The sequence below is a fragment of the Anastrepha ludens genome, chromosome 6 (genome assembly GCF_028408465.1).
Source record: "Anastrepha ludens isolate Willacy chromosome 6, idAnaLude1.1, whole genome shotgun sequence".
Lineage (NCBI taxonomy): Eukaryota > Metazoa > Arthropoda > Insecta > Diptera > Tephritidae > Anastrepha > Anastrepha ludens.
The window spans coordinates 103,905,967-103,916,962 of NC_071502.1; the positions used below are offsets into that span (position 1 = coordinate 103,905,967).

The 10,996-nt window shown below is 37.0% G+C and overlaps 2 protein-coding genes across 2 annotated transcripts; both read right to left on the reverse strand.

Moving 5' to 3' along the window:
• Window positions 1-543: 543 nt before the first annotated feature.
• LOC128866457 (poly(A) polymerase type 3-like) lies at window positions 544-3,298 on the reverse strand. The gene is made up of 6 exons (XM_054107222.1): window positions 3,167-3,298; window positions 2,302-3,080; window positions 2,025-2,221; window positions 1,734-1,948; window positions 1,296-1,653; window positions 544-1,181 (listed from the first exon to the last, which is right to left on the reverse strand). The coding sequence occupies exons 1-6, from the start codon at window positions 3,199-3,201 to the stop codon at window positions 939-941; spliced, it is 1,827 nt and encodes a 608-aa protein (XP_053963197.1). The 5' UTR covers window positions 3,202-3,298; the 3' UTR covers window positions 544-938.
• A 5,212-nt stretch (window positions 3,299-8,510) lies between these two features.
• LOC128867206 (poly(A) polymerase type 3-like) lies at window positions 8,511-10,769 on the reverse strand. Its single transcript, XM_054108307.1, has 5 exons — window positions 9,956-10,769; window positions 9,679-9,875; window positions 9,388-9,602; window positions 8,950-9,307; window positions 8,511-8,835 (listed from the first exon to the last, which is right to left on the reverse strand). Exons 1-5 carry the CDS (start codon window positions 10,767-10,769, stop codon window positions 8,593-8,595), a joined length of 1,827 nt encoding a protein of 608 aa, XP_053964282.1. The 3' UTR covers window positions 8,511-8,592.
• Window positions 10,770-10,996: the final 227 nt, after the last annotated feature.

Sequence of the window (10,996 nt, forward strand, 5' to 3'; positions counted from 1 at the left end):
ATTAATTTTTACTAATTTCCTGTTGTCAGACTTATTTGACTCATGAACTCCGCAAACTTATCATTTTCTTTTACTTGACTATTTGTACATATATGTATGTATCTCGCGTATAAACCTCGCTAAGTCTCCCATTTTCACCCGAAGGGAAGAATGCTAGAGCGACTACCAAACTATCACTCTGGATGTCGAAAGTTTTTGAATGTTTGAGTTATGAAAGATTTATAAAACAAACTCCCAATTTATTGGCATACATACTTACTATTAGAGAATACCCGTTTTCAATAAAAATCAATCTCAGTTTTGTTTCACTAAAATTTGTTTATTTGTCATTTCTAAATAAAAATTGTACAGCTAAAATCAAGTGGATCTATAGAAATCAAATTGATTTTCTCATATGGATGGATGGACAAAGTGTATAGAAATTTATGTGAAACTATTTTCATACGGATGACCACACATGTGGAATTTTGGTTGAATGATGAATACTTAAATTTAATATTAATATTTAAATTGACTTTTGAACCAACAATTTGGTAAGCGACACATAGAATAGTATATATATATATACAATATATTTTTTTTTATTGTAATTTTTTTTGTTTTTTTGTTTTCGTTTTTTTTGTGTTTTCCTATATCACTTAATAATAATTATATAACTAAGTTAAAAAGCAGTTTGTAAATAACTGTTGTATACATAAGAATCTTAGACTTTTAATAAATCACAATAAAATACACTAAAAACATGAATACAGTTTAATACAGTGATAAAAAATATTTTTGCGAAATAATACATAAGTCTGCAGCCAAGTTGTTGGTGAGGTGTCGACTAAATATGGAAAATGTATCATTTCGCGCTCTCTCCAAAGATATGAGGTTTTTCCGCCCTCACAACATAACGAATTTCCCAAAATATTGGATCTCTCAGTTAGAATTCTACTTTAATCTTCCGAACTCGTCGATTCACTCAAGCGCGCTCTTTTAGCCGCAGGCTCTTTCTGTGTTGACAAATCCGTCAACAATCGTTTACAATTGGCTGAAATGGAGTTATTGAAACTACTTTCTTGTTCCATGGACCTGCGTTCACGTTTCAACAAATCCGTATCCAAATACTGCGAAAGCGATTTACGCTTCACGTATTGCGCATCGATATTCATACCATCTCTGAACATTTGTATTTTTATCTAAAATTAGAGAAAAACAAATTTAATAAATAAATAATTTTTTTAGATTGAAACTAATTCAATAAGCAAAACAATTTCAATTTTAAATCATGTCAAAAAATCGTCTCTACTCACCGCATGCATTATAACACTTTCGACGAAATATTTAATTGTTTGCGTAAGGTCCACATTCAAATTCTCTGTACGTTCGAATTCTAAGCCGATGAACCACATCGAACAGAATGGCGCTGTACAAACTGGTGGATCGCCGTTGGGCTGTGTTTTATCCTCCTCACTTCCGCTGTTATTTAGTGTGACGGCAGCGCCTTTCTTATAATCAAAACATGTAGGATTTGCATGTGCCAATGCAATATGATGAGTGCGCTCTAGATTACATACCAATAGACGAATCCTTGATTCGACTAAGCCACACCACTCCAACTGATCGTCACTGGTTTGCGATGTAACCAAAACCGCTATAAAGTGGCGGTATCTTAGAAGGAGTACAGAGAAAAGTGATGTCATTTATAAGTGAAAATAATACTTAGTTAAATATAATATAAATATTCGTACTTATAAAAGAAGCTGGGCGCTTCGAAGAGTCGATCCCATGAAGCGCGACCATTCATAATCTCTTCTACGATAATCTTTCCTCTGCTGAACTCATTCAGTAAAACTTTTTTTGTTGATTCCGACACATTAAAGGTTGAGTTCTGTTGTGGATATGCCGGCGTTATAATGGGCATTAGATGGTACCTATCCGCACCGTTAACACGTGGATCCCAAACCTTAGAGAAATAAGTAATTAGCAATTGTTTAGCGATATGCAATTGTTTGCGGTTTGCGCTTATTCATAATACTTACCGGAAATCGCAAATCAACATCGACAGGTCGTTTAAGCAGTACGGGTTTTGGCCACTTCCAGAGAGACAGGATCAAAAAAAATTTGTGTATGAGAGTAGAAGGTGTTGCATTTGGATACAATTGGCAAGTGCGCGCCACTAACATCGCCCACGTCACACCACCAAAGTAGCCCAAAGAATTGGAGTAAACTCCGTGTTCTGCAATTTCAGAAACAAACAAAACATTATAATATTGTAATTATGTAACGTCTCAGAAATTTTTAAGCTTTTATACTTACTTTTCGCCCACAATTTGATGGAGCGCAACGTTAATCGGAAATTCTCCACATTCGGCACCAGCGCCAATATTTCGTCTGTCACACGACAGCCATTCAAACTGCGCACCGAAAATTGATCCAAATTCTTAAGCAGATAATCATCGCTTAGATCAAGATCATCGGTTATTTCTTTCAGTGCTAGACGCGCAAATACCAAATCAATTTCAATTCCATCAAATTTCATTTTTATGACTGGCACGAAGGCTTCTTCCACTGAACGACATTCGGTCACTTCGGATTGGTTTTTTAGTAACTCAAAAAAGGACGTAAAAAATTCAGTGCGTTCTATGTTGCGTGGTGCGACAAAGAGTGCGTCAATATCAGCGCCCTTATGATGTACACCCAAACGATATGAACCGAAAGTGTAAACTTTCGCACCGAGCTTTTCGGCAACTGCCTCTGGCACATTCTTTGCCATTGATGCAACTTTAACCCATTTTTTGGCAAGCGTATTAAGTTTAGCCAAAATCTGCACACGACGATTAAGCTCATTTTGATTCTCAAACACCTTAAATGGCTGTAATGCTTTGCGTAATGCCTCTGTTCTTTGCAGTTCTTCAATAGTAGGCTCATCCCAGCTGATGGCGGATGTCAAGCCCATCTGTTTGGAGCGCTGCTGCTGTTCCGGATGCGATGCACAATTTCCGTTTTTGAAATTATAGTCTGCAAAGCGCAGCCAATCCTCTGCTGAGTTGACAACGCCATTCCGTGAATGCGAACCTGAGTTCGAGAAGAAAGCGCTGGAAGAAAGAAGAGAAGCGAGTTTAGTGAACAAGTCCAACTAAGGTAGCTATATGGTATTTGTAAAAAATATACATATATTTACCTTCTATCTGCCAATGGTTTTCGGCAAGAAATCATTCTTATTTAGTTATGCAATTTTATTTTTAAACAAATTTTTAATTTTATTTTGAAACAAATTTTTTGAGCGCACTGAAACACTGTGAAATGTTGCACTTGCTAGTCAACCGCGTTATGACTCTAAAAGGTGTGTAAGATCAGCTTTTATGCACTGCAGAAGGGCTTAACTTGCACCACATGTGGAATTTCCACCTACCTGTTGTTGCGGGTGCACAATTAATAGCACCGTTACCTTTTGCCTGCGCTACCTTGCCTGCGATCCTTTTTTATTGTTAAGAATTTACGTAATAGCGAAATAGATTATTTTCAGCGATGAGACACTTAAAAATCCCGAATCCTTTTCTTTGTTCAATTAAGGACGAAACTGTAACTCAGCCATTTACTTTTCAAACCAGTCTTTTGTGTGTGGTCAAACACATACATACATATGTGTGTATGTGTAGACTACGCGCTTTTCGTTTCATTAAAAACCATCATTAAAAATCAGACTCATAGAAATTTAATTTGCTTTGCCTTTATTTATTTGTTTACATGTGGACCCCATTTTCTAGAAATTTTGGGTGTGTCTATTCGTAGAAATATTTAAAACTAGGAAATACCAAACGTACGTTGCTACGCCCTAAACAATAAAAGTTTGAAATTTCAATTTTTTGTTCAATGCTTATGCCAATATAATTTTTACCGGGTTTTGCAATTTTTCAGAGCAAATTAATGCTAAAATACAATGTGGCCATCCGAAAAGTAGAGCACTTAGTTTCTGGGACCGCGGGCGAAACTTGCGCTAGTGCCTAAGACGAAATAGCCAACGTGCTCCCCTACTGTAGTTGGTGTTGGTGTAGCGGCATGAACATTCCCCACACATGTAAGGGGAATGTACAGAAACAAAAATAAATTTATTTGGAAAAAATGTTGAACGAAATGTCAAACGTCTTAAGAACAAGAGTTCTTACCGCGATCCACAAAAAAAATAGAAAAACAGTGAAACACGGTTGCGGCAGCGTAATGATCTGGGGATGCTTCTCTTGGTATGGAGTAGAACCTTCTCCCCTCATAACAAATAAAATGGACTAATATACATACAACGGCATACTTCATGAAGTGATGCTATCATTTGCTGAGGAGAATTTACCACTTCGGTGGGTTCTTATGCAAGAGAGTGACCCAAAACACTTCTCAATTTAGTACAAGAATGATTTTTGCAAAATAATGTTTAAGGTAGGGATGGGCTAAGCCAGACACTCGACATAGACCGCATTGAAAACCTTTGGGGATATTTAAAGATGCGAATGGAGACGGAAACATTCAAAAATAGGAATTTGAAAAAATCAAAGAACTGTAATATTTCACAACCACAGAAACCCACTGTAGGATTATCCATTCTATGCCAAATGGAATACAAAATGCCACTGACAATCACGGTGGGCACAGTGGTTATTGATTAAACTTCGATAATTGTATGTAGGGTTGTACACTTGCTGTCCTAACATACATACAAGTTTTAAGCCCTGTAGCTACAAAAACAAAATACTTTCATAAGCGCAGACGCAATGGCATGATTCGTTAATAGCGGCGGTACTGAAGAGTCTGAAATACTTTGTTGTTGTTTTCACATGCAAATTTTTCGCCAAGTGAGCAGAGATAGCGAGCAGAAAAGTGGTGAATCGAAGGCGCCTATTGTACTTATATATTGCAGGAAATCCCCAGATTGAAGTTACTTTGAGTTAAGGTCTTTGTTGTACATACATTCATATATCGGGGATTGAACTCTTTGTTCTTTTTTCACGTTGAACAAAAGCCTTCCCATAAGGACCAATCAGATTTGTCCAATCTGGTTTAGTTTCATCCGTGAAAAGTATTATTTTCAGAATTTTACACATTTCTATGGGAATTTGCGAAAGACAAACGTGCCTTAACATATTTTTTCGACAGTGACGGCTTTTTTCTGTTGACACGCCCATATAATTTATTTTCATGAATGCCTCTTCACAAAAGTCTGCTTGGAGGCTAAATTCCCCATTTATTTCAGGGTTATCGCTCGTGAGTACTTAAAACTGTCACGCCCACTTTTCTTAACAATGGCCCCGACTTGCTGAATTGTAGTCTCTTCCGCAGATGTCTCTCGAACTTTCTTTCTCTTAAAGAAATAACAATTGACAACATTGTAACCGTTTTACGTAAACAACGCAAGGGCATATTTCGCGAAGAAAAGTACGATCATTCATAAAATGAGAGCACCACAACTACCTGCACACGAATTTGGTGAATCGTGGTATGTGGTGAGTGCGTATGGGTGCGGCTGTGCTTTATGAGTAAGGTAATGCGTGAGGGAATTATTGTCGTTGCTTAGCTGCTGTGTGTCAAGTGCTTGCGTACATACATGCATACATATTCAGAACTCGGTGTTAATTTGCCTGCATGTACATATGTATGTATGTATATTCATTTAAATAATGTATTCGCGTTTCTTTTATTTACGTAAGACGTTAACATAAAATGGCCTTCGAATGTTATTTCAAATAAAATTCCAATGAGGGCGAAGACAAATCGACATGACACTCGATGCGCAATACGTGAAGGGTAAATCGCTTTCGTAGTATTTGGATACGGATTTGTTGAAACGTGAACGCAGATTCATGGAACAAGAAAGTAGTTTCAATAACTCCATTTCAGCCAATTGTAAACGATTGTTGACGGATTTGTCAACACAGAAAGAGCCTACGGCTAAAGGGGCGCGCTTGAGTGAAGCGACGAGTTCGGATGATTAAAGGAGAATTCTAACTGAGAGATCCCATATCTTGGGGAATTCGTTATGTTGTGAGGACGGAAAAACTTCATAATATTTTTGGAGAGAGCGCGAAATGATACATTTTCCACATCTAGTCAACACCTCACCAACAACTTGGCTGCAGACTTGTGTATTGTTTCGCTAAAATATTTTTTATCACAAACTCATTCATGTTTTTAGTGTACGAGTACTTGATTGTGATTTTTAAATGTCTTACATTGCTACCTAGTATATTTATATACATATATATGCACTTATGTATGCAACAGTTATTTACATACTGTTATTTATATTAGTTATATATTTATTATTAAGTGATATTGGAAAAAGCAAAAAATAAAAAAAAAGATACAACAACAAAAAAATATATCCATATATTATGTACTAGAATTTACACAGAACAATTAATTCGATAATCGTTCACCAAATTGTTGGTTCTAATGCCAACGTAGAAGCTCTCTTGCCAACAAGTGCTACTTTGGACTAAGTAGGCAACTGAGCAGTAAAGTCCTCTCTCCACGAACAAAACTAACACTCTACAAGGCTCTCATCATGCCCGTCCTAACGTATGGCGCAGAAGCTTGGACGATGACAACATCCGATGAAGCGACGTTTGGAGTGTTTGAGAGAAAGATTCTGCGTAAGATTTTTGGACCTTTGCACGTTAGCAACGGCGAATATCGCAAGCGATGGAACGATCAGCTGTATGAGCTTTACGACGATATAGACATAGCGCAACGAATAAAGACCCAGCGGCTACGGCAGCGGAAGAGGAAGGCTTCCTCTGCGTTGGAAAGATCAGGTGGAGAACGACTTGGCTTCACTTGGTGTGTCCAACTGGGGCCGGTTAGCACGAGAAAGAAACGACTGGCGCGCTTTGTTAAACTGGGCCAAAATCGCGTAAACGGTTATCGCGCCAATTAAGAAGAAGAATAATCCCAATTTAAATATTAACATTAAATTTAAGCATTCATAATTCAATCAAAAGCCCACAAACGCATCCTCTCTGCATTTCCTGCATTTGTCCGTGTTAGCAATCCCTATCTCGTACGCATGTGCAGCCAATAGATTATGACCTGTTAGCATACCTATGATAGTTCTGCAGTCCTTTCGCGAGAGCGTAAGTACGAATTGAGTCAGTTTTTTGTCGTTAGTTCTACACATGACTTTTGCTGTTTTGCATGTGGTCAGATTAGTCCACCTAGCTTCCACTCGCCTTTTCATGTAGTCGTCCATTTTATTGTATATTGTATTGTATTTATTTAGCGGTTATGGTATGTCGTTCTCTTGTTCAAAAGGTAGGCACTTTTTGCTATCTCATCTACTATTTCGTTCCCCATAATACCTTTGTGACCAGGTACCCAGTAGATATGCAGCCTACTGTTTGCGGCTAGCCTTTCTATGGCCTCCCTGCTCCGTCGAACATTTTTGGATTTAATACAATATGAGCTTATTGCTTTTATTGACTGTCCACGTATATATTAATTGTTGAGTTCTTTTTTTTCTAGTGAGGCTAGCTCCGTGACTTTCCCCACAGCAAAAACTTCCGCTTGGAAAATACTGCTGTGGTCTGGCAGCTTGATAAGCTGCCTAATCCCTTGTTTTGAGCTGTAAATACCCGCTCCCACTCCGTCTAAAATTAAAAAAATTACGGAATTGGTATCATATTAATTTTTACTAATTTCCTGTTGTCAGACTTATTTGACTCATGAACTCCGCAAACTTATCATTTTCTTTTACTTGTCTATTTGTACATATATGTATGTATCTCGCGTATAAACCTCGCTAAGTCTCCCATTTTCACCCGAAGGGAAGAATGCTAGAGCGACTACCAAACTATCACTCTGGATGTCGAAAGTTTTTGAATGTTTGAGTTATGAAAGATTTATAAAACAAACTCCCAATTTATTGGCATACATACTTACTATTAGAGAATACTCGTTTTCAATAAAAATCAATCTCAGTTTTGTTTCACTAAAATTTGTTTATTTGTCATTTCTAAATAAAAATTGTACAGCTAAAGTCAAGTGGATCTATAGAAATCAAATTGATTTTCTCATATGGATGGATGGACAAAGTGTATAGAAATTTATGTGAAACTATTTTCATACGGATGACCACACATGTGGAATTTTGGTTGAATGATGAATACTTAAATTTAATATTAATATTTAAATTGACTTTTGAGCCAACAATTTGGTAAGCGACAGATAGAATAGTATATATATATATACAATATATTTTTTTTTTATTGTAATTTTTTTTGTTTTTTTGTTTTCGTTTTTTTTTGTGTTTTCCTATATCACTTAATAATAATTATATAACTAAGTTAAAAAGCAGTTTGTAAATAACTGTTGTATACATAAGAATCTAAGACTTTTAATAAATCACAATAAAATACACTAAAAACATGAATACAGTTTAATACAGTGATAAAAAATATTTTTGCGAAATAATACATAAGTCTGCAGCCAAGTTGTTGGTGAGGTGTCTACTAAATATGGAAAATGTATCATTTCGCGCTCTCTCCAAAGATATGAGGTTTTTCCGCCCTCACAACATAACGAATTTCCCAAAATATTGGATCTCTCAGTTAGAATTCTACTTTAATCTTCCGAACTCGTCGATTCACTCAAGCGCGCTCTTTTAGCCGTAGGCTCTTTCTGTGTTGACAAATCCGTCAACAATCGTTTACAATTGGCTGAAATGGAGTTATTGAAACTACTTTCTTGTTCCATGGACCTGCGTTCACGTTTCAACAAATCCGTATCCAAATACTGCGAAAGCGATTTACGCTTCACGTATTGCGCATCGATATTCATACCATCTCTGAACATTTGTATTTTTATCTAAAATTAGAGAAAAACCAATTTAATAAATAAATAATTTTTTTAGATTGAAACTAATTCAATAAGCAAAACAATTTCAATTTTAAATCATGTCAAAAAATCGTCTCTACTCACCGCATGCATTATAACACTTTCGACGAAATATTTAATTGTTTGCGTAAGGTCCACATTCAAATTCTCTGTACGTTCGAATTCTAAGCCGATGAACCACATCGAACAGAATGGCGCTGTACAAACTGGTGGATCGCCGTTGGGCTGTGTTTTATCCTCCTCACTTCCGCTGTTATTTTGTGTGACGGCAGCGCCTTTCTTATAATCAAAACATGTAGGATTTGCATGCGCCAATGCAATATGCTGAGTGCGCTCTAGATTACATACCAATAGACGAATCCTTGATTCGACTAAGCCACACCACTCCAACTGATCGTCACTGGTTTGCGATGTAACCAAAACCGCTATAAAGTGGCGGTATCTTAAAAGGAGTACAGAGAAAAGTGATGTCATTTATAAGTGAAAATAATACTTAGTTAAATATAATATAAATATTCGTACTTATAAAAGAAGCTGGGCGCTTCGAAGAGTCGATCCCATGAAGCGCGACCATTCATAATCTCTTCTACGATAATCTTTCCTCTGCTGAACTCATTCAGTAAAACTTTTTTTGTTGATTCCGACACATTAAAGGTTGAGTTCTGTTGTGGATATGCCGGCGTTATAATGGGCATTAGATGGTACCTATCCGCACCGTTAACACGTGGATCCCAAACCTTAGAGAAATAAGTAATTAGCAATTGTTTAGCGATATGCAATTGTTTGCGGTTTGCGCTTATTCATAATACTTACCGGAAATCGCAAATCAACATCGACAGGTCGTTTAAGCAGTACGGGTTTTGGCCACTTCCAGAGAGACAGGATCAAAAAAAATTTGTGTATGAGAGTAGAAGGTGTTGCATTTGGATACAATTGGCAAGTGCGCGCTACTAACATCGCCCACGTCACACCACCAAAGTAGCCCAAAGAATTGGAGTAAACTCCGTGTTCTGCAATTTCAGAAACAAACAAAACATTATAATATTGTAATTATGTAACGTCTCAGAAATTTTTAAACTTTTATACTTACTTTTCGCCCACAATTTGATGGAGCGCAACGTTAATCGGAAATTCTCCACATTCGGCACTAGCGCCAATATTTCGTCTGTCACACGACAGCCATTCAAACTGCGCACCGAAAATTGATCCAAATTCTTAAGCAGATAATCATCGCTTAGATCAAGATCATCGGGTATCTCTTTCAGTGATAGACGCGCAAATACCAAATCAATTTCAATTCCATCAAATTTCATTTTTATGACTGGCACAAAGGCTTCTTCCACTGAACGACCTTCAGTCACTTCGGATTGGTTTTTTAGTAACTCAAAAAAGGACGTAAAAAATTCAGTGCGTTCTATGTTGCGTGGTGCGACAAAGAGTGCGTCAATATCAGCGCCCTTATGGTGTACACCCAAACGATATGAACCGAAAGTGTAAACTTTCGCACCGAGCTTTTCGGCAACTGCCTCGGGTACATTCTTTGCCATTGATGCAACTTTAACCCATTGTTTGGCAAGCGTATTAAGTTTAGCCAAAATCTGCACACGACGATTAAGCTCATTTTGATTCTCAAACACCTTAAATGGCTGTAATGCTTTGCGTAATGCCTCTGTTCTTTGCAGTTCTTCAATAGTAGGCTTATCCCAGCTGATGGCGGATGTCAAGCCCATCTGTTTGGCGCGCTGCTGCTGTTCCGGATGCGATGCACTATTTCCGTTTTTGAAATTATAATCTGCAAAGCGCAGCCAATCCTTTGCTGAGTTGGCGACGACATTCTGTGAATGCGAACTTGAGTTCGAGAAGAAAGCGATAGAAAAAATAAGAGAAGCGAGTTTAGTTAACATTTCCAACTAAGGTAGCTATATGGTATTTGTAAAAAATATATATTTACCTTCTATCTGCCAATGGTTTTCGGCAAGAAATCATTCTTATTTAGTTATGCAATTTTATTTTTAAACAAATTTTTATTTTTATTTTGAAACAAATTTTTTGAGAGCACTGAAACACTGTGAAATGTTGCACTTGCTAGTCAACCGCGTTATGACTCTAAAAGGTGTGTAAGATCAGCTTT

Excerpts from the sequence above, each read along its gene's own strand:
- LOC128866457 (XM_054107222.1), bottom strand. The coding sequence starts at position 3,201 with ATGATTTCTTGCCGAAAACCATTGGCAGATAGAAG. Across the intron at positions 2,222-2,301 it reads CATCAAATTGTGGGCGAAAA|AACACGGAGTTTACTCCAAT; the intron begins GTAAGTATAAAA and ends CTGAAATTGCAG. Across the intron at positions 1,182-1,295 it reads AAAGTGTTATAATGCATGCG|ATAAAAATACAAATGTTCAG; the intron begins GTGAGTAGAGAC and ends CTCTAATTTTAG.
- LOC128867206 (XM_054108307.1), bottom strand. The coding sequence starts at position 10,769 with ATGTTAACTAAACTCGCTTCTCTTATTTTTTCTATCGCTTTCTTCTCG. Across the intron at positions 9,876-9,955 it reads CATCAAATTGTGGGCGAAAA|AACACGGAGTTTACTCCAAT; the intron begins GTAAGTATAAAA and ends CTGAAATTGCAG. Across the intron at positions 9,603-9,678 it reads ATGTTGATTTGCGATTTCCG|GTTTGGGATCCACGTGTTAA; the intron begins GTAAGTATTATG and ends TATTTCTCTAAG.